General features: G+C 44.4%; 1 protein-coding gene across 3 annotated transcripts; it reads left to right on the top strand.

Annotated features, from left to right (window-relative positions):
• The first annotated feature begins 544 nt into the window (after positions 1-544).
• Positions 545-11,140, top strand: LOC133112543 (platelet-derived growth factor subunit A-like). 3 transcript variants are annotated; one of them, XM_061222895.1, is made up of 7 exons: positions 545-1,285; positions 2,357-2,453; positions 5,354-5,461; positions 5,788-5,975; positions 8,895-9,021; positions 9,709-9,831; positions 10,422-11,140. In XM_061222895.1, exons 1-6 carry the CDS (start codon positions 1,223-1,225, stop codon positions 9,783-9,785), a joined length of 660 nt encoding a protein of 219 aa, XP_061078879.1. In that variant the 5' UTR covers positions 545-1,222; the 3' UTR covers positions 9,786-9,831; positions 10,422-11,140. The 3 variants fall into 3 exon arrangements, with proteins under 3 accessions (XP_061078879.1, XP_061078881.1, XP_061078882.1); XM_061222897.1 differs by having other exon boundaries at positions 10,425-11,140; XM_061222898.1 differs by lacking the exon at positions 545-1,285 and having other exon boundaries at positions 2,311-2,449.
• Positions 11,141-23,233: the final 12,093 nt, after the last annotated feature.

Below are 23,233 nucleotides of genomic sequence, written 5' to 3' on the forward strand. Positions count from 1 at the left end.
ACTTTTTCTTGATTTGGTTCTAAATTACAGTTCAGCTTTTATTAAACATTATTGATAGATAGTTTCACCATAGTATCTATTCTAGATTATAGGCTTTTGATTGCTTTTGCAATCTGTTATTGGCATTTATCAACAAGAGGACCAAAGTTGAAAGTCAAAGAAGCTGAACAATAAGACAATCAATTTATGATGATTCATTTTTACAACACGTATACACACGCATTCATATTGTGTGCTTTTTTGGATAATACAGTATAGTAGCGATACTAACAATAAATAAATAATGAATTAAATAAATGAATACATGATAGTAGTAATGCTATTACTACCACCAATCATGGCTAGTCTATATATGGTGTGCGTGTATTTGCCAAATACATTGCCAAATGTAAAAACGGCTTATGAAACAGTGATAACGCTTTTACACTTGACGCGCGCAGTTTCCGCTCTGCACTCTGCGGGGCAGACCGCGCGGCTCTCCGTCCCGTGGATTGATATGGGATTAGAGAGCGCGAGGGGAGGCGCATCGGAGACGCAGCTCGCTCAAGTGTAGTGTGTACCGCAGACACGCTTCGACTGCACTCAGTGGAGCGCCGAGACCTCGCCGGATCTGCGACAATCGTTTTCCTTGAAGCACCGGGAGAGAAATATATAACATTTTTACTTCCTTATTGGGAAACAAACATTGGAGTATATTATTGCACCCGGAACATATTCAGTGCTGATATATAAAATAACACCTTATTAATTAACCCAGGTTTCGGCACAAGATCTCCGAAGAATGATTTTTTTGTGTGGTTGTTGTCTTGGGCATTCAGAGTAATGGCCAAATTACGTATTTTTACACATACACAATAACACACGTTTAGAACAGTGCGTCAATTTGATATTTACGGATAATAATCATAAATACATAGACATCTTTGCTTGGATTTTTCCACACAACAAAAATCATGTCGGTCTATCACCGGTTACTTTCAAAAGAAGAAGGCGCAGAGAAGAGGGATTTTACAAAGCCAAATGTGAATTTAATTTAAGCACAAACACCGACTGAACTGCTCCTGCCAAGAAGCTAACAAGTGCATTCTACGACGTAGATGACGTCCTCGGAGCACAGGGTATTCTCCACGAGGGATGGTTCTGAAGCCCCGGCGGCAAGGGGCAGCTTCATCGCTCCTACAGAATAACTTCTCGGTTAGGTGGAACTCGAAATTAAAAGGAGATGACAATTTCATTGTTCTACTTCCTCGTCTGCACCTCCTGTCTACCTTATATCACCGCTGAGGTAAAACTGTAAAACTTAAATTTCGCTAGGCTGATACGCTGCAGTCGTGGGGACACGGTGGACTTGGTCTCCGCTGTGTGTGTGTGTGTGTGTGTGTGTGTGTGTGTGTGTGTGTGTGTGTGCGCGTGCTGTATGTATGCATGTAGTTGATGCACGTGTGCTTCTTGTGAGTTCATTGAACAGAGCGACAGCAGGGCTGTCATAGCACGCAGTTGTTGCAACATTGCATGAAAGTTGACAGTCACTCGGGAAACGAATAGTACCCGTACCTGTCATATAGAGGTGTACTATTAATTTTTTTTGTATGTATAAATGTGAAAACCTCCTGAGAAGAGCTGGAAGTCGGATATTTTAAAAGCGGGTAATTTGTATGGGAGTCAAATTAAGGAAGAGGGATTTTGTAAGATATGTTGGACTATTGCCAAGACTGGAAACAGTGGCATCATTATCACCATTCGCACAATGTCCATGGGATCGTCAAGCTATCCTGTTACTTGAGCTTTATAACCATGGAAACAGAAGTACTAGCATCGTGGCACGTGCGGCCGCACTTACTTTCGTTCAGTGATCCTCTGCTCCCTCTTCACACATTTACTGTAATGCATGTGTGCGCAAAACACTAAATACAATGTATTCGACATTATTTTTTTAACTTTTTTATTTTTTATTTTTACTTTAGAAATATGTTATATAAAAGTGGTATTTCTTCTCACGGAGGGATGGCAGGTCTTCTGTTTTTGCTCATCAAGCCCCCTTTCTGGACACGGCGTAATTGCGCACCAGTCGGCGGTCATTCGTTCTTCACTTTCAAACCTTCTCTAAACGAGAGAATTATGCTATTTCATCGGTAATGTGTAAATAGCAAGTGTGTGTTTGTGTGTGGAAACTCAACGGCAAGGTCTGTACATGTGTTAAGCGGATGTTATCGCCAGTTGATCACATGCCCTAACCCGATATAATACAAATTATGTTTGTGTTTCATTTAATGAAATAGTGTTTGTAAGATATTTTAATCACATGATATATTTGCCATTATTAAACAAATTGAAATATATATATGTTGTCTTTAAGGAAGTCCCGATACCTCGGGAACTTATTGAGAGACTGTCGAAGAGCGAAATCTACAGCATCAGCGACCTCCAGCGACTCCTGGAGATAGACTCCGTAGGTAAATTCCATTCCCTTATTGTTTTTTTCCCCTTTGCTGAACTTTGTTCAAAGCCAATATCTCAAACCTGACGCTATTATGGAGTGTCCCTTCGTGTTCATGATTAACCGAAAGCTCTGCGTTAACGTGGCAAAGGGAGAGATAGCAGAGTCAGAGGAAGGTCATGTCCAGAAATAATGAGATGCAAACAAACAAAGCGATCAGGAATGGGCACATATTTGGTTATGGCTTTGAGTATGAAGGTGAATCGTTCTTAATTTCAAATGGCGTGAACGGGCTAATTTAACCTCCTCGCGTATACTGGTGGACTTAATTTAGTTTAGTTCTAACATTACGAGGATAAAGGGAACAGCGCGATTCACACGCTTAAAGTGTTATCCGCATGCTCCATCGACTGTTGCTAAGAAATGAACAGTCTGTTCAAGCAATTTACGGCGCCACGCGGTTCGCATGCACGGGCCCCTCCGTGACAGACGTCAGACTTCGGCAGGATTTAATTTGATAAAATTTAGCCGCAATATTACTCCGATGACTCATTAAATACATGAATGGGCGGATGAATGAATAAATACCTCGTGGCAAAACCATTACAGTTCCTTGGAAACATTCTTCAAGGTCGTGCGGTATTGCAGTGTTGTTTCTGTGCTGAAGAATAACGGCCAAGTTCAAATCGATAAGAAAGCTCCAGATACACAGGGAGTTTCACTCGGGTATTTATTTCCCGGATTCCTTCAGCATTTGTCATAATCTCACTTGTTTGCGACTGCGCGAAATATGAACTATCGGAAGCGGTCTCTCTCTCTCTCTCTCTCTCTCTCTCTCTCTCTCTCTCTCTCTCTCTCTCTCTCTCTCTCTCTCTCTCTCTCTCTCTCACTAACCGACGGTGAGGCAATAAAACTGCACATTAATTGAAAAACAACTTAAGCAATACTACTAACGGCCTGTTGAAATAATAATAATAATAATAATAATAATAATAATAATAATAATAATAATAAGAAGAAGAAGAAGAATAACAATAATAATCATATTTCAAAAGTAAAAAAAAAAAAGGCTAGCTATGACTTAAGGAATGTCAGCCCATTTAGCTGGTAGTATTGAGATGCAAATAGATCTGACTAATAGCTGGTGCACGGGAGGTCAAGTGGCTAACTTCATTATGCTGCTGTCATGCTAGCTATTATTTCTGGACCTCGTGTGAATGGGCGGTGTGTTGATATGTGGCGTTGGAGCCTGGATTCCTGTGTGTCAGATGAAGGAAGGTCTTCTTTGTGTCTGCAATGCACGGCAAAGGAGACCCTTTTCTGCCTCCTCTTTTCTTTTTGTCGCGCTCAAGTGGCAAGCCAGACGTGAGGAGAAGGTGTGTATAATTGAATTAGAGGGGCACTCTTTAGACGGAGGAATGTTTTCCGGGAAGGTAATGGCTCTGGACCGTGTTATTGCCTGCAGAGTTAATCTGTCTGATGGCCTGACTGACAGCATTGGCCGTTGGCGACTTGTTGGCGGCACGGCTGTGTTTCCAAGAGAGAAACAGCTGTGTGTTCAGGGGAGAATCAGCTGCGTGTTCAGAAGAGAGACGCCTGCGTGTTCAGGAGAGAATCGGCTGGGGCGCGTTGCTCTGTGTCAGTCACTTCCTGGCTTTGCTGCTCTTACTTCCTTCCAAACTGTCTCATCATCACCTAGCATCCACAGTGCGTGTGTGTATGTGTGTCTTTCTGTGTGTGTATGTGTGTGTGTGTGCATGTATATGTGTGTGTCTTTCTGTGTGTGCATGTGTGTGTGTGCATGTATATGTGTGTGTCTTTATGTGTGTTTATGTGTGTGTGTGTGTATGCATGTGATAGTGGTAATGATAATTACTTATTTATCCAACGTGACTTACAGTTGATTTGACTAAGCAGGGGACAGTCCCTTCTCACAGCTGCTCCAGAGCCCAACAGCTGTGTGGATCTTATAGTGGCTACACTGGGACTTCCACCAACCTTCCGGGTCCCAGTCATGTACCATCGGCACTAGACTACAGACTGCCCCAACTCATGTGTATATGTGTGTGTGCATGTGTCTGTATGAATGTGTGCCTTTCTGTATGTGCATGAGTCTGTGGGTATATGTATATGTGTGTGTCTATCTGTGTGTGTGTGTGTGTGTGCATGAGTGCATATGTGTGTGTGTGTGTGGCGTGCGCATATGTGTGTGTGGGTGCACGCATGCGTGTGTATGTGTGCACATGTGTGCGTGTGTGTGTGTATGCATGAGCGTGTATGTGGTGTGTGCATATGTGTGTGCGTGCATGAGTGCGCGGATGCGTGTGTGTGTGTGTGCGGGTATGTGTGCACACGCGCGCGCTTCCATGGTTATAAGAAGCAGTTGCATTAGCCTCCTCTCAGAGACAGCAGCAGGTGAGGTCAAGCTGAGATCTGTGCCCTAGGTCTTAGTGCAGTGACTGCCTTACACACGTCAGCCGAGTGTTCCTGCACTGCTGGGGACCCTGCAGCAGGGTCTAGAGAGAGGCAGAGTAGCCTAAACAAACAGGGAAGCACATAGCATGTGGAGGCCTTGGTTGCTGGTTCTCACAGAACTTTCGTGTTGTTATGGTGACAATGGAGCATTCTATTTGGTACAGCCTGGCGGGGGTGGATGCGGGAGGTAGGAGGAGGGTGAACTAATGGTTTATTCCAACAATTTCAGATGTTTTGGTAACTTTGGCAGCTTCCGCCATATTTCTCTTTGAGTGTTCCTCTCGAGGTAAAAGCATCTAATTTTGTCCAGGCATGGTAACTCTGGGCATGTTCTGTCTGTGTGTGAGCACTCGTGTGTGTGTGTGTGTGTGTGTGTGTGTGTGTTTTGCTTTGCGTTCTGGAGTTAACGTTAGGGGTGACTTTGTGTTTTGTCTCTGGCAGAGAATGAGGTTATGGACGAGACTAAACAGAGGTACCGTAAGGACCATTCCCACAGCCACGCCCACCCCAAGAGCTCCCAGATCCACAGCAGACGAAAGAGAAGCGTCGGTGAGCTACTGTGTGTGCACCGTGTCTCTTTACTCCTGCCCTGTGTGTGCACTGTGTTTTTACTCCTGCCCTGTGTGTTTACTCCTGGCCTGTGTGTGCCCTGTGTGTGTTTACTCTTGGCCTGTGTGTTTGAGGAGCATTCTGTTGCTTCGCTCCTGTTCTCTCCACCTAAAGAGTTTTTCTTTATCACCATCACCCAAGGCCTGCTTTTGAGGGTGTGTAGGCCAAGGTGTATTAGGACACAATCAGCACAGCCTTGACCCACTGTAACTGTGAGTGGCACTTTATGATGATGTAAGAGTGTGACACTGACCTCTGACTCCTAGAGGAGGCTGTGCCAGCAAGCTGTAAGGTGCGGACGGTGATCTACGAGATCCCACGCAGCCTGGTGGATCCCACCTCCGCCAACTTCCTGATCTGGCCGGCGTGCGTGGAGGTGACGCGTTGCACGGGCTGCTGCAACACCAGCAACATGCGCTGCCACCCAGTACGCACACACCACCGCACCGTGAAGGTAACAGCACACACTCAGCCCACACACACTACCGCACCGTGAAGGTAACAGCACACACCCAGTACGCACACACCACCGCACCGTGAAGGTAACAGCACACACTCAGCCCACACACACTACTGCACTGTGAAGGTAACAGCACACACACACCACCGCACCTGAAGGTACCAGCACACACCCAGCCCACACACACTACTGCACCGTGAAGGTAACAGCACAAACCCAGCCCACACACACTACTGCACTGTGAAAGTAACAGCACACACATACCACCGCACCTGAAGGTACCAGCACACACCCAGCCCACACACACTACTGCACCGTGAAGGTACCAGCACACACTCAGCCCACACACACTACTGCACCGTGAAGGTAACAGCACACACTCAGCCCACACACACCACCGCACCGTGAAGGTAACAGCACACACTCAGCCCACACACACCACCACAGTGTGAAGGTAACAGCACACACACACTCACACATACATTATTATTATTATTATTATTATTATTATTATTATTATTATTATTACGTAGTTATACCGTAATTACCGTGTTATTATTGTAGGCAACTATTAATTACAATGTTATTGAGTGTGTGAGTACTGTGTACCTGCTGTACAGTTTCACATTGTTATTTTAGTAGTGGGGGATGAATGAATTGCAATGGTTGATTTGTGGTATAGGGTTAGGTTAGGGTAAGGTGATGCCTCAGATTAAAGTTATGTTTAAGGTTATCGTTCGGGTCAAGGGGTAGTGAAATGGCGGCGTAGTGGTTGTAGTTCAGAATTGTGCGAAGGGAAAGACCTTCAGACAGCCTTTGCACAATTCCACACTTATTACTGTGCGGTTGCTTAGCGACTGCGTGCTCTTCCCTTCCAGTAAGAGTGTTGGCAGTATTGTCTTTAGTGATTAGCACATTATCCTCCTATGCCAGCATGCACCTGCCCATGCACAGCGTGCCCCAGCCCTAACAAAAATGATGTGCTGTTTATGGATTAACTTTAAAACTGAACAGGTTTATGCATGAATCAGGTGTTCCTTCACACAGGTCTTTAAAGTTGAAACAGAAATGTATCACATCTTCAAAAATATAGGATTTATACACACATTCCTAAAAAATTTTTTTCCAGAGAGATATACTTGGGCCTCAAGTTGCTAATTCTTGAAAGGCATATTTGCTAAATACTGCAAACAGTACAAACAGTGTCCCTGGGTTTGGCAGGCTCTCCCCTGAGTAAAACCTCACAGGATTGGCTAAAGTGCCGTGTTCTGTCATTTAAGGACCAGGTTAATCAGTAAGGGCAGGATTTGCCAATTCCAGTGCCAATTCAACTCGGCGTACATTCTGAGTACGGTAGGGACTTATACACTCACTGAGCACTTTATTAGGAACACCTGCACCTGTATACCTACTTATTAATGCGATTATCTAATCAGCCTATTGTGTGGCAGCAGTGCAATGCATAACATCATGCAGAAACGGGTCAAGTACTTCGGTTAATGTTCACATCAACCATCAGACTGGGGAAGAAACGTGATCGAAGTGACTTTGACCATAGAATGATTGTTGGTGCTAGATAGGGTGGTTTGAGTATCTCAGAAACTGCTGATCTCCTGGGATTTTAACGTACAACAGTCTCTGGTGTTTGCACAGAATGGTGCGGAAAACTACCTAACTAAGGGCCAGGTTGGTCCAAGCTGACAGGAAGGTGACTGTTATGCAAATAATCACGCATTTCAACAGTGGAATACAGAAGAGCATCTCTGAACACACAACGAGTCAGACCTCTTCAGTGGATAGGCTACAGCAGCAGAAAACTTGTCTAAAAATAAATAAATAAAGTCTAATAAATACCTAATAAAGTGCTCACCGAGTGTATACTCAGTAAGAGTTAATTTTACAGTGAATATCTTACTGTGGTTGCCCTAGTTGGTTTAAGCAGGGGATTGGCCAGTTTGCAGGAACAGCATTGGTCAAAGTAGAGGATTGGCTGGTTTGCAGGATTCATTGAAGGCCATGATTGGTTGAAGGATGCTTAGTTACATGATCGGGTTTATGTGTAAGGAGGAGGTACAGGATAGGGTTATGTGTAGGGAGGAGGTACAAGATAGGGTTTATGTGACCATGGGACCAGGCAGAGATTCGGGGCTGGCTAAAGCATTACATAGCCCAGGTCTGGGGCTTGTATGGTGGATACTCTCTAATAAAATGTAGAATTGTATGTAAGTCACTCTGGACAAGAAAATCTGCTGAATGGTAATGTCACGTAAACTAGTCATTTCTGAGTTCAGTGCTGAGGGATGAAGAAGACAGTGTTTTATATGGTAAATGGTTGGCATTTATATAGCGCCTTTATCCAAAGCGCTGTACAATTGATGCTTCTTATTCACCCATTCATACACACACTCACACACCAACGGCGATTGGCTGCCATGCAAGGCGCCGACCAGCTCGTCAAGAGCATTTGTTGGTTAGGTGTCTTGCTCAGGGACACTTCGACACAGCCTGGGCGGGGGATCGAACCGGCAACCCTCCGACTGCCAGACGACTGCTCTTACTGCCTGAGCCAATGAGACGACTGCTCTTACTGCCTGAGCCAATGAGACGACTGCTCTTACTGCCTGAGCCATGCCTATGGGGGCACCCTATGGGGATCGCTCAGCTGTCCTGTCAGAACATTAAGAAGTTTTATGACAATAACTGACAATTACTGGCAGTTATTACATTATAAAGGCCATGTTATTACATTAACCATTTATATTACATACCATTAGGATTACATTAGCCATTTTTATTTCATACCATTAGGATTACATTAGCCATTTATATTACATACCATTAGGATTACATTAGCTGTGGATATTACTTTAACCATTTTGTTGTTTTTGTCCTAATGCCCCCTCCCTCCTGCAGGTGGCGAAGGTGGAGTATGTCCGGAGGAGACCCAGGCTGAAGGAGGTGCAGGTGAAGCTGGAGGAGCACCTGGAGTGTGTGTGCACCTCCCATCTTCACCTGGCAGGACACACAGAACCAGACACAGGTGTGTGTGTGAGTGTGTGTGTGTGTGTGTGTGTGTGTGTGAGTGAGTGAGTGTGCGTGCATGTTTCTGTGTGTGTGAGTGTGAGTGTGTGTGTGTGAGAGTGAGTGTGTGTATGTGTGTGTGAGTGTGTGTGTGGTATCTCTGTGTGTGGTGTGTGTGAGGATGTGTGTGTGTGTGAGTGTGTGTGCATGTTTCTGTGTGTGTGAGTGTGTGTGTGTGAGAGTGAGTGTGTGTGTGTGTGGTATCTGTGTGCGTGGTGTGTGTGAGGATGTGTGTGTGTGAGTGTGTGTGTGAGTGAGTGAGTGTGTGTGGTATCTGTGTGTGTGGTGTGTGTGATGATGTGTGTGTGTGTGAGTGTATGTGTGTGCATGTGTCTGTGTCTGTGTGTGTGTGTGAGAGTGAGGGTGTGTGTGTGTGTGTGTGTGTGTGAGTGAGTGTGTGTGTGTGGTATCTGTGTGTGTGTGTGAGTGAGTGTATGTGCATGTTTCTGTGTGTGTGAGTGTGTGTATGAGTGAATAAGTGAGTGTGTGTGTGCATGTTTCTGTGTGTGTGAGTGTATGTATGAGTGATGTCTAAAGGCTGCCTGCTCCTCCAGATGTTTGTGGAGTTAGCCAGTAGGCCAGGTTGTGGTTTCTCCTTCCTATTTTGATGTTTAAACTCTCCTCCTCCTCCTCTTTCTGTTTACAGGGCCGGTGCGCGTTAGGTCTCCAGGAAAAAAGAGGAAACGTAAAAAGCTAAAGCTCAAGGATTTATTGGCCATGTAATGAAACATTTAAATAATACAGTCTGTGGGGCCTGTGAGTCAATCAGGTACGGCTTTACTATGCCCTTTCAGGGCAACCACTAATCAGATTGCTTAATCAATGAAGCATGGAGGAATGAAATCTGCATGAGCTCACAGTAGCAGGTGCAGTTAGCATGTGTGGTTTTAGCATCTATCACTAAACTGCGCACACTACTGATTGCGTTGTGTTGGCCTTGAAGAGGCGCAAACTGCCTGAGTGTAGGAATAATGCCTGCTTAGCATTACAATGTTCACTAATACTATATTTGAACCCTTCGCCATAAGGCGCTGTATGACACTGTCATACAAATGACATAGCAGCTGTCACAAGATGCCATGCCAGGTGATGTCTGGCTATGTCAAATTGTCACTGTCAAATTTGATGACAGTAGCACCTGTTATGCCTTCCTGTGACTGCTGCTATGTCATGCGTATGACAGTGTTATGTCAGCCTTATGGTGAGGGGTTCAAGTTAAGAGTTACCCAATTTTCCATAGTCAGACATTTGTGAGCTCACACTCTAAAGGGTTGACAGTAAGAGCCTTTGCTGTGGGCTAAAATGGCGACCTGTATCTTTCTGTATGAATAAGTGCTGATCCCTCTCTCTCTCCTTCAGCAGGAGTGAGGTGAACCCCAAAGATCATGCCCCCAAACTGCCTTCTCCTGCCGCCCCCCCCCAACGGACACCAGCCACCATCTCTCCTCTGTCTCATTTGACGTGTCCTCCTTAAAAGACCGACCGTGACTGAAATGATAACGTCGTTAAGATATCCCGCAGGGACGTCTCGACCCCTTCAAGGCATTATCAATCAAATGCTGATGCTGCACCGTTCACGGAACAGACCAGGAATTGAGAGCATTTTAATCCTGCAAGGTTAAACCTTGAATTTTACAAATATTTAGAAACTTTGGGGTGGCGGGAAACCAGCGTTGCCTCTGCACCAGACAGAACCCAAAATGCAGGATGACTGATTAAGAAGAAAACTACAAAAAGACTGAATGTGGCATTGTGGCAGTGTGTCTTCTCAGACATCAGCACCTCTCGTTGAACAGTGAGCGTGTCAGATGTGAACGTGCCCTGTCTGGATACCTGCGTGCAGACATGAAGTTGACATTTTCCTCTTCTTGTTGTGCTGTTGGGATGAACTTGGTCTCTCTTCGATGAGGAAATACACACTATACATTTTTTCTCTTTATAAGAATAAATACAACATTATGTCCTTATTTTTGTAACCTTCATGTGTTGCGCATTGGATTGTATCCTGGTACATAGAAAACGTAATGCAGGGCTTGTTAGCCCAGCCTTTTCTATTAATAATAAACTATTTATATTTATCTATGCTTGTGCTTATCCTCCCCAAACATGACATATTTTTCTGGGTGGGAACAACAACAACTGTGATTGGGCATGCTGTATAACAAGGGTTGTGTTTGGATGAGTAATAGGAATACCAAGTCTTGTGATTGGCTTCCTACCCTGGCCTGTGTTTCTGGCCTATCAGCGGGGCTATGAGCAACAGAGTGCTGTTGTTTTGATGACTTTTGTGTTCTGTGCATTCGAACAGCCTCAGATCTCTTAATGAATGACTTTCCGCGTGGTGTGTGCAAAGAATAATGTGTGGGAGATACAGAGTTAAGTGAAAAAAATTGAAAACAAGCTTAGTTTCAAACATGTAAAAAAAGACTTGTCCATTTATAGTCAAGCAGGTGGATATACATACTGTGTAGGAATAAAGCTACAGTGTAGAAACATATGAACTAATGAACAGAAGAAAAAAAACACTGTGTCCAATAAATGGCACACATACCATACACAGCTGGATAGGTTTAGTTCAAATTAATAATTCAATGAATGGATTAATTATTAATCTTTCATGCTGCAGAGAGAACAGCTACCTTTGACAGTTGTTTGGAGAGAATCCCACGCTTCCAGGATTGTGCTAACAATGCTTAACTGCAGTTAGCTGAGCTTGTCAATTTGGTTAATAATAAACACAGTTTAATCAGGCTGCCCTACACCGAGTTTATATCATAAAAAACAGTAATTTGTTATTTAGCTGGCACCTTAATCCAAAGCAATTCACAGTTGATTCGACTATACGGGACAATCCCCCCAGGAGCAATGCAGGGTTAAGGGCCTTGCTCAAGGGCCCAACAGCTGCACAGATCTTATCGTGGCTACACTGGGGCTTGAACCACCAACCTACCGGGTCCCAGTAATGTACCTTAGCTACTAATATTACTACTACTAATAATAATTTGTAATATATTAGTAATAATAATAACCACTATTATTTTCATTTTTTTTGCATCTAATCCAAAGCAATTAATTTAAGTCACATTGATAATGATTTAGAAGACAGTAAATAAATGATTAATAATTTTGTTGTACATCATTTAAAATTGTCAGTATTGTCAGTGGCTAGTCCACCTTAATAACAAAAGTTTTTAAGGTGGAATTGGAATGCATAGTAGCATAACAATTATTGCAGAATATGACCATTTGAAAACCCTGACTTAATAACATAATAATGTTTACAAATTGTTATTAGTGATACTCAACCGTACAAAATATATTTTGAAGCAACATATTGCATAGCTATTAATATTTTAATAAGCAGTAATAAACATATTATAATAAACATATTAGTATTGCCCTTGATTTTGATCTAGAATTGCCTTAAATAGTTAGATATTTTTGTTGGATATTTACAGTAAATGGGATTCAAATTCAAATCAAATTCAGCTAAAGTACCTTGAACTAGGGTATAACAAGGCCCCCTATTGTCAGTTCTGGGTACCACGCTTTTGACGGTGTTCAGACATTGTGTTTATGCAACCAGCAGGTTGCAGGTTCAAAACCCAAGGGAAACTGCTTTATGAATGCTACATAAACAGTTTCTGAACATATACATAGAATCTGGAGCTGGATGAACAGGACAGTAGGTCCCCAACAGGGTAGGGCGGGCCTCAACCAGCTCACAAGCCAGTGACTATTTTTCACTATGCAGACCACATAGTACTGCAGGAGAGAGCTGGCACGAAATTGCTGAGGGTATTTTTGTCTAATAACAACTGATAGCCTGTGGGGCCCTGCATACACTGGTCTGGGAAAGGGACGAGTGAAGAGAAGGAAGAATATAGAAACCACAGCAGGAGGAAGAGAAGCAGGGACAGAGCACAGGGACATTTTGGAGAAAGTTTACATTCTGGAGAAAGATTACATTGAGGCATAGTCAGGTTTTTATCTCTCAATATTATTTTTCAATTCAATCCAATTAGCAACCAGTTTGATTATCGGCATGACAAAGTACTATAAAAGCAAAAATTGATGCTTGTAAAAAACATTGATTTAAAAGTTAACAATACATGAAAATCTCTCTCTCTCTCTCTCTCTCTCTCTCTCTCTCTCTCTCTCTCTCTCTCTCTCTCTTCATCTCTCAGTTTCTCACCCCCCCCTCTCCCCTTGTTCTCTGGATTTTCTCTGCTTTTCATTTTTTCCATTGTTGTCTCATTCTTCTTCTCAGTTTGTGGTTCATCCTTTGTTTCTCCATCTGTCTCTTCAAGGTCTCATTAGGGGTCCAAGCACTGCAGGAGCCAGAACCATGTTGTTTTATTTGGATTCTGTTTTATCTCTTTATCTTTCTATTCTTTTTTATCTTTTTATCTCTTAAACAACTTTTCACTGGTAGGTCTGAGGCTTGTCAAACTTACAGAAGATAGGCTTGTTTGGATGGGGTATGCCTGGTGACACTATAGTTTTTTAGAGCCACAAAATTTGGTACGCAGGTGTCTCTGCTCGAGAGGACCAATTTTCTTCAAGGAGCCAAAACATGTCAGGGTAGATTTTCTGCCCCTAAAGCCCTACTCCCCCTACAAAAATGTACATATCTGGATGAAATAGTTGTTTTTTTTACCAAGCACCTGGCAAATTTTATGGTGATTAAATCCCCCGGCTTGAATTGGCTGCCATTTTGGATTATATTTAAACAAACTTAACTCTGCACTGTTTGACGAAGGCTCAAGACATCCTGATAGGTGCCTTTCCTCACATAGAAATGTCTAGAAACCGTAAGATTGCCACAGTTGGATTTCTACCATTTCAATTTTTACTTATTGGCCCACTCTCATTGGGCTGTGCCCATTAGTGGGAGTGGAACCTGTGGAGACCTCAGGCTCAGGTTTTAGGACTGCCCACCTCTGCTCTGAGCATCTCACATTGTTTTCATCCTTCACACGGTATCCATTCATACAGTTGTATATTTGCTGAAGTAACTCGGGCTAAGTCCCCTGCTCAAGGGCGCAAAGGCTGTGTCCTCTCCGGGAATCAAACCTGAAACCTCCTGGTTACAAGCCCACTTACAACTACACTTTATTTATGTCCCGTGAAGAGAGCAGGGCAGCACTGCCCAAAGCTGAGTGCTATACTTTACACCACTCGAGACGTTTTTAATCTTGTGTGACCGCACATAAAAGCTGATTTAAGACAGAAGATTTTACTGCATGCTGGGAGGAAAGACAATATTACCGCTCCTCAGACGAACCCACCCCTCCCCCACCTGCATCTCCAGGGGATCAAGAGGCATGAAAGTCTGCTTGCTCATCGCTTCCTAGCGTTAGAACCCAGTGTTTTAGACTCTGAAATCCTCATCACTCTCACAATATACAACTACAAAGACTTTCTTTTTCTTTTTTTCAGCCTCACAATAGCATGTCCATTTGAAGAGCAGGAGAACACAAGTCAACTGGATGCCCAGTTCCAATCTGCTTTTTCCTGATCTTCTCTTTTTGCTCTGCCTAGAATTCCAGCTATAATGTGGGAAAGGCACCACCGCAATCCAATTGCCCACCCCATCATCCCACCAACATCCAACCAATATCCCACCAACATCCCACCAACATCCAACCAACATCCCACCAACATCCAACCAACATCCAACCAACATCCAACCAACATCCAACCAACATCCCACCAACATCCAACCAACATCCCAACAACATCCAACCAACATCCAAACAACATCCCACCAACATCCCACCAACATCCAACCAACATCCCAACAACATCCAACCAACATCCAAACAACATCCCACCAACATCCAACCAACATCCCACCAATATCCCACCAACATCCAACCAACATCCCAACAACATCCCACCAACATCCAACCAACATCCCAACAACATCCTACCAACATCCAACCAACATCCCAACAACATCCAACCAACATCCAAACAACATCCCACCAACATCCAACCAACATCCCACCAACATCCCACCAACATCCAACCAACATCCCAACAACATCCAACCAACATCCAAACAACATCCCACCAACATCCAACCAACATCCCACCAACATCCCACCAACATCCAACCAACATCCCAACAACATCCCACCAACATCCAACCAACATCCCAACAACATCCTACCAACATCCAACCAACATCCAAGCAACCAAACACAAACAAAATAATGTTTGTGGACAATGCTCTGTATCTGGTGGAAAATCCTGGCAGCATTCAGGGGATATAAATAACAGATGAGAGGCAACGCACTGCACATAGAGCTTCAGTTTTAGAACTCATGGCTTTTGATCATAATTCTAATATCTTCTATTTTACTTTCAATGATAACACTTACCATTTTCCTCAACTTAATCTGAGCCAAACCCGAGTGAAACCCCAATCCTGAAACCTACTTCTAACCATTAGTGTTGGCTGAAAAGTCTGATAATTATAGTATATTTCATGAACAGTGGACGTAACATCAGTTCAATGAAGGAAATGTATTTGAAGTAAAAAATCGGACAAAACTTACATGCATAGACTTACCTCCAACTTTGGCCCATTGGTGGCGCTAGAGCCCTCGAGGTGGAGACATGAATCTTTGTGAAAAGAATCATGGGACCGTCCCCACTCAGTGTGCCAAATTTCGAAATGTTTTACCAAACAGTTCTAGGGGCTGCCATAGACACCCTAGCCCAGGGGTCGGCAACCCTGGTCCTGGAGAGCCGCAGGGTGTGCTGGCTTTCGTCTTCACCTTAAAATAAGCAACCGATTCAGACCCAAGAAACCAGGTGAGGTGAGTTAACTGTGTAATCAACGGCTTTCATTGATCAATTAATGCCAAGTAACAACGAAAGCCAGCACACCCTGCGGCTCTCCAGGACCAGGGTTGCCGACCCCTGCCCTAGCCAGACAAAAAAGATGATGATATAACACCAAGAAAAGGTAGAAACACACAGTGTGCCTATGCAGCTTCACTGCTTTACCCCCAAATATTGCCACTAATTTTTCCATTGATCCGTGAGATTTTATTTTGTTATGAACTGAAAGTAATAAGAAATGTACACAGAAATGTTGTTTATTGTTATCATGATAAAAAATTGACAATATTGAGTTCTCCGGAAACCCCCCCAAAAAAAAAATCTATTGTACTAAACCTAATGCAAGTTCTTCAAATTTCTCCGTCACGTGACCCCTCTTTCTAGAATACCTAGGCCGATCACTTTGACCTTTCACCTCTGACCCTGGAAAGGACACAAGTCAGTATGTGAGTGACAGCAACTACTGCTGATGGAACTATGGAATGGGCAAGCCCACACACTCTCTCGCTCTATCTCACACACACACACTCTCTTGCTCTGTCTCCCACACACACACTCTCTCTCGCTCTGTCCACACACACACACACTCTCGCTCTGTCTCCCACACACACATTCTCTCGCTCTATCTCACACACACACACACACACACACACTCTCTCGCTCTGTCTCCCACACACAGACACACACATGCACATGCACATTTTATATGCTTTTTTAAAATAATACTTTTATTCATGTCCACATACCAAATCAGCAATAAAGGGTACACAGCTCAAAATAATGACGTGTATACTTGCAAAATTATTAGGGGAAGCCTACAGGTAGCAGTGCCACCTCCAAATATGGCGGCTGCTCCCATGCCTACTCCCATGCTGTTTCTCAGCTACCTTTCCATAAACGAAGCGACCGACACAAGCAGTAAGATTATTTCACATTCCCCAAGACAGTAGAAAAGGAGCAGGCTCACTTTACACCGCTAGCTGCTAACTGCTAAAAGACATTCTCTGCTTTTTCTCAAGAGTGCCAACACACTGGTGTGGTGTGTGTGTGCCTCAAAGAGGGACATCAGTGTCTCAGAACCAAATTAATGTTTCCCCCAAATAACACACATCAGCGAGAGAACAGGGCAGGGGGAGTGGGGCAGCTATTCAAGTCCAGCGTCGCTTTCTGCTTCAGCTCAAGAGCTGAAAGAAAGCCCTGTGCTCCCTGTGACACTGGATTCCCAGCAACAAATTGAGTGTGCGCTTCCTTTTGTCTGCGCACAAACAGGACCAGGAGGAGACCAGGGTCCATTTGTCTTCACTCTCAGAGTCCTGTGTGCTCTCCTGGACTGGGGGGGGGGCTTGAGGTGCAGGTTTGGGGGGGGGGGGGAGAGGGGTTGCTGAAATACTACCAGCTGCTCCAGATCAGTCAGAAACCGTTGCTTCAAATTCAGACGTGCGACCGAACGCAGCGATTTCAGTGATGATACTCAAATTCAGCTCTCTGCAAATCTAGTGATGCTGTATCTATGACAGGAACTGACCCACATCAGTCGTACAGGATATACGACAGGATCTGTAAATTAAGTGTTGAGTAATTCTCGTAGGAAATTTGAGTGTTTAGTAACAGAGCAAAACTGCACAACCTGCTGCTCTCGGTACCGTACAGTACCACTGTCTTGGAACGTGGACCGGACCGGAAAGAGAATATTCCTTACAGTACCACTGTCCTGGAACGTGGACCAGACCAGAAAGAGAATATTCCTTACAGTACCACTGTCCTGGAACGTGGACCAGAGCCAAATGCGGACATTCCTTACAGTACCACTGTCCCGGGACGTGGACCGGACCGGAAAGTGGAAACCACCCTGGGGCCCCTTTCACAAAGCAGGATTACTGAGTTAGCTGGATAACTGCACAAAGCAGGATTACTGAGTTAGCTGGATAACTGCACAAAGCAGGATTACTGAGTTAGCTGGATAACTGCACAAAGCAGGATTACTGAGTTAGCTGGATAACTGCACAAAGCAGAATTACTGAGTTAGCTGGATAACTGCACACAGCAGGATTGCTGAACACAACAATCACTACTGGTGACTGAAAGCAAAGGAGTTCTAGAACGCTGACTGACTTCAGAATTTTGACACATTTTGAATTTTGAAAAACATTCTGAATCAACCTGCTCTACAAAAGGTAAGGAACTGACTTTAATGTCGGCCTGGTTTCCCCCTGGGAGGACTGTGCTGTTGCACTGTCGGGAGGCTGGACTGGTGGCCCCTCCAGTCTCACGGGGCTAATTTACACCACTGTGGCAGGACCCTCTCACCCTGCACCCCCCATCCCCCCCACAGCGTAGGTCAGGTGACATGGAATCTCAGTAGGGGGGTGAAGGAAAGGTCCGCGGTTTGTCAGGGGTAATGGGGCTGAGCCACACAAATTATCTTGAAGGGTGGTCGTCCTTTTGACGAGTACATTTTAAGGTGACAGTTAAGGACAAATATTGATTTAATCCAGCCAACGTCTCATATCTGTCAATACTCTGATTAAGGACAAAATGTTGGTTGAATGCAGTCCACAGTAAGAGTAGAGCTAGTTGTGGATAAGTATGTATTCATGGATGTATGTGACTGTCTATTTTTTTGCTGCTGTCTTGGCCAGGACTTTCTTTGTCAAAGACATTTTGAAACTTAGTGGGAATTATTGTTAAAATTTAAAATAAATAAATAAATAAATAAATAAATACATACATACATACATACATACATACTACACACGGTCCTGTACAGACATAGAGTGAGAAAACAGTGTGAAGAGGGGAGAATAATAGTTTTTTTTCTCCGTGCCTCTCTTGTTTCCATGTCTTATTTTCTTAGAGATCTGTTTGATATGCGGAGCGACAGTTCAAGAGCATTCCTGCCCATAAATCACCCCCCGCCCCCCTCAGTCTCTAAAACAAAGCCGTTACGACTTGTTGCAAATCTCTCTTTCATCAGATGAAATGATGTTTGAGGTTTGATGCCCGTAGCGGAGCTTTTTAAAGCTTTTTAAAGTTCCTGCCCAAATCGACCTCCCGTTCCCTCTTTATTGGGAGGAAGGAACCAGTGATGTTGATGGAGCGGTCGGAGTGAAACTGATATCGTACTTTCTCTCCCTCCAAGAGGAGAGTCGCACGTTTCTGGAACTCTAAGGAGCCAGTACACCTCTCAAGCCCTTCCCAGAATGCTGTGTGGTCCTCTCGTTTCAACTAGGGGCGACATTGGCTCAGGCGGGAAGAGCAGTCGCCTGGCAGTCGGAGGGTTGCCGGTTCAATCCCACTCTGGGTGTGTCGAAATGTCCCTGAGCAAGGCACCTAACCCCAAAATGCTCCTGACGAGCTGGTTGGTGAGTGGCATGGCAGCCAATCGCCATTGGTGTGTAAATGGGTCAATGAGAAGCATCAATTGCACGGCGCTTTGGATAACTGCAAGAAATTGTGAAACCAAATAAAGGCAATTTTACTTTGGATAACGGCACTATATAAATGCCAATCATTTACCATTTAAGTCTGAGCACATTTACAGTTTGAGAGACTGTGAGTCAAGGGTCAAGTAGTGACATTCTGGCTAAGGTACAGGACTGGTACATGACATGGTTCAAGCCACGTTGTTGCCAAGATAAGATCTGCACAGCTGTTGGCTCCTCGACCCCACATTGCTCCAGGGGCAATTGTTTGGTCTAATCGATTGTAAGTTGCTTTGCCTAAAACATGACTGATAATTGGGGATGAAAGTATTTGGTAACGGTTGTAAGGGATGATATTTCCCCAGCTGTCATCCCTTCTCTTTCAGTTACCATTTCAGTTACCATCTCTTTCTACCTATCTGGAAAGAACAAAAAATGTACAAGGAGAGTGGACCGTCTTGCCCTCCCTAAGGATAAACAAAACACACACTGTTCGACTCACTCAAGCTGGTTTAAACCGGTCATGAGACAGCGGCGGCCATGTTGTTTCTCTGCATGAAGCCCGGGAGTGGTAACCGTGGTAACTGTTGACTGCTACCATCAGGGCCAGGATTCTGGGGTCGCGTCTGCTCTCCTCTCCTCGGTGAAGACAATGAAGGCGTGTTTCCGACAAGGAAAACAATCTGTCTTCCGAGAGCAGGGCTGCTGTATCTCAGCGAGAGACCAGATTGCTTTCATATTTTTGGCTTGTTTTTCATAATCGTTGGGCGCCCAGCTCCCTCTCAGGGGACCGTCCGCAGGGCGAAACTTTCACACGTTGTCCGTTTGTACAGCTGGACGTTTCCTGAAGAGTTGTGACGGGGCTCCAGCGGGCTTTGAACCTGCCAGGTTACGAAACCAGTTGTAACGGGTTATAGTTGGTAACATCTATAACTTTACTCTTTACTCTCAAAAGTATAGACGTCAAGCCTTGATTCCCCGTCGTAAGGGCAGATCGTAGAGTCTTGGTGATGGTAGCTTCTCATCTCCAATCTTTGGGACCCACTTGCCAGCAGGTTTTTGTCGTAGCCAGGAACTCAACCGGAAGTGAAAGACTTCTATTGGTGTACGTATATTTCAATAGACTTTCAATCCAGATGAAATGGTTCATTACTGCAGAATAAGCAAAAGGAGACAAAAAAGTGGGAAAAAAGTGGAATATTAAAAATACGGATGAGAAGAGCCCAGTATGTCCATCTACACCCAACATTTACCTACAATCAAGAGAACATACCACCTGGACTCCAACACGCTGGGCAACACAATTATGTTAGGCCTACTTTTTGTAGATTGTACAGTCATTTATACTGCTTTGAATTATGCATACACAAACACATTTTTATGCAAGTATGTGTGCGCGAACACGATCTGAGATCTGTTGATTCATTTATCTTGAGCCATTACAACATACACATTAAAGCTCTCTTACACTCTCACTCACTTTTTTATCTCTCCTCCTCTCCCACTCCTTCTCTCTTTCTGTCAGCTGCGCTCACGCGGTTATCAGTTGTGCTGTTTTCCTTGGCACACGCACCCTCAGGTACACAGTGCAATGCTGCTGATAGCGCTACTCTTCCCGTTCCCTTCGGAATGTGTGGAGTAGAATGTGAGAAGGCTGTGTGTGTGTCTGTGTGTGTGTGTGTGTGTGTGTGTCTGTGTGTGTGTGTGTGTGTGTGTCTGTGTGTGTCTGTGTGTGTGTGTGTGTCTGTGTGTGTGTCTGTGTGTGTGTGTGTGTGTGTGTCTGTGTGTGTGTGTGTGTGTGTGTCTGTGTGTGTGTGTGTGTCTGTGTGTGTGTGTGTGTGTGTGTGTGTCTGTGTGTGTGTGTGTGTGTGTCTGTGTGTGTGTGTGTGTGTGTGTCTGTGTGTGTGTGTGTGTCTGTGTGTGTGTCTGTGTGTGTGTGTGTGTGTCTGTGTGTATGTGTGTGTGTGTGTCTGTGTGTGTGTGTGTGTGTCTGTGTGTGTCTGTGTGTGTGTGTATGTGTGCATATATACTCAGTGAGCACTGTATTATGCATTTTTTTGACTTTTTTACTGATTAAGTGTTCTGCTGCTGTAGCATGTCCACTTAGGGGTTTGATGCATTGTGTGTTCAGAGATGCTCTTCTGCATACCACTAATGTGTGGTTATTTGTGTTACTGTCACTTTCCTGTCAGCTTTGACCAGTCTGGCCCTTCTCCTCTGAACTCTCTCATTAACAAGGTGTTTTTGCCCATAGAACTGTGTTTTGCACCATTCTCTGCAAACTCTAGAGACTGTTGTGTTGAGTTTCTGAGATACTGTCTGGCACCAACAATCATCCCATGGTCAAATGGTCAAAGTTGTTTAGATCACATTTCTTCTACATTCTGACATTTGGTCTGAACAACAGCTCAACCTCTTGACCACGTCTGCATGCTTTTATGCATTTAGTTGCTGCCACATGATTGGCTGATAAAATATTTGCATTGACAAGCTGGTGTACAGTTCTACCTAATATATATAATATATCTACCTGTATACTGTATAAAAACTGTATGGGTGTTAAAGCCTGTACAATGTGTAACAAGTTATTTAGCAGGCTTCAGTCCAATGGGCTGGACCAGATTGCACTCTCAATCTGCACAAATGCCATCTTAACAAAACCAGGTAAAATTCCTTCTTTCAACCCTTTAAAGGTGGAAGATTACAAATGTGTCACAGATTTAGAATTTTGAAAAAAATCAAATTAATTGCTGAGAAACCGGCTCTTCAAAATGGTTGGCATTTATATAGCGCCTTTATCCAAAGGGATGTACAATTGATGCTTCTCATTCACCCATTCATACACACACTCACACACCAACGGTGATTGGCTGCCATGCAAGGCACCAACCCACTCGTCAGGAGCATTTTCAGGGGTTAGGTGCTCAGGGACACTTCAACACAGCCCGGGCGGGGGATTGAACCGGCAACCCTCCGACTGCCAGACAACTGCTCTTACTGCCTGAGCCATGTCGCCCCAGAGGTCTAAGGCCAGTTTATAGTCCAGCGACAGAGTGTCGCTCCACTGAAATCATAGGATGTTCGTTAAAGTTCTATTATCGTGCAACATATACGTAGATTGTGGTCATTGTCCTTGGCAAAAATATATGAACACACTCAAATCACCCAGAGAATAATCCAAACATCTCTATGACCAGCATCATGCATTGCACATGGCCAGTCACTGGGACACTGTCTCTGGACTATAAACTGGTCTTAATGTGCGGTTTCTGTTACTTTGCCGTGCAAACTGTTTATTATTGTTGTTTATCGCCCCCCCGGGTCCTCTGGGGAGCTTCTTGGATGAGATAGACATCCTCCTTAGCTCCTCACCAGTCAATGACACCCCCCTGATCCTCCTGGGTGACTTCAACCTCAACTCGGAGTCCACCCAGTCTACCTTTCTCTCCCTCCTCTCTTTTGACCTTACCCTCACTCTTTCCCCTCCCACCCACAAAGCAGGCAACCTTCTTGACCTCATCTTCACAAGGAGCTGCACAACAACAAACCTCTCTGTAACACCACTCCATATATCTGACCACTCCTTCATCTCTTTTTCTCTTCCACTCTCCTCTTACACCCATCCATCTCTCCCACCATCCACTGTCACCTGTCGGAGGAACCTACGCCACCTGTCTTCCTCCACCCACTCATCTACAATCCTCTCCTCCCTACCATCCGCAGAGTCTTTCTCTCGACTGTCTCCCGATGATGCTGCTACAAACCTCATGTCCTTCCTCTCATCTTCCTTTGACTCTCTGTGTCCCCTCACTACCAAACTAGCTCGGGCCTCCCCCTCCAGTCCTTGGCTTTCTGATGCTCTACGAGCTGTCCGAACCAAACTGCGGGCAGCGG

The sequence above is a fragment of the Conger conger genome, chromosome 2 (assembly GCF_963514075.1).
Source record: "Conger conger chromosome 2, fConCon1.1, whole genome shotgun sequence".
Taxonomy (NCBI): Eukaryota; Metazoa; Chordata; class Actinopteri; order Anguilliformes; family Congridae; genus Conger; species Conger conger.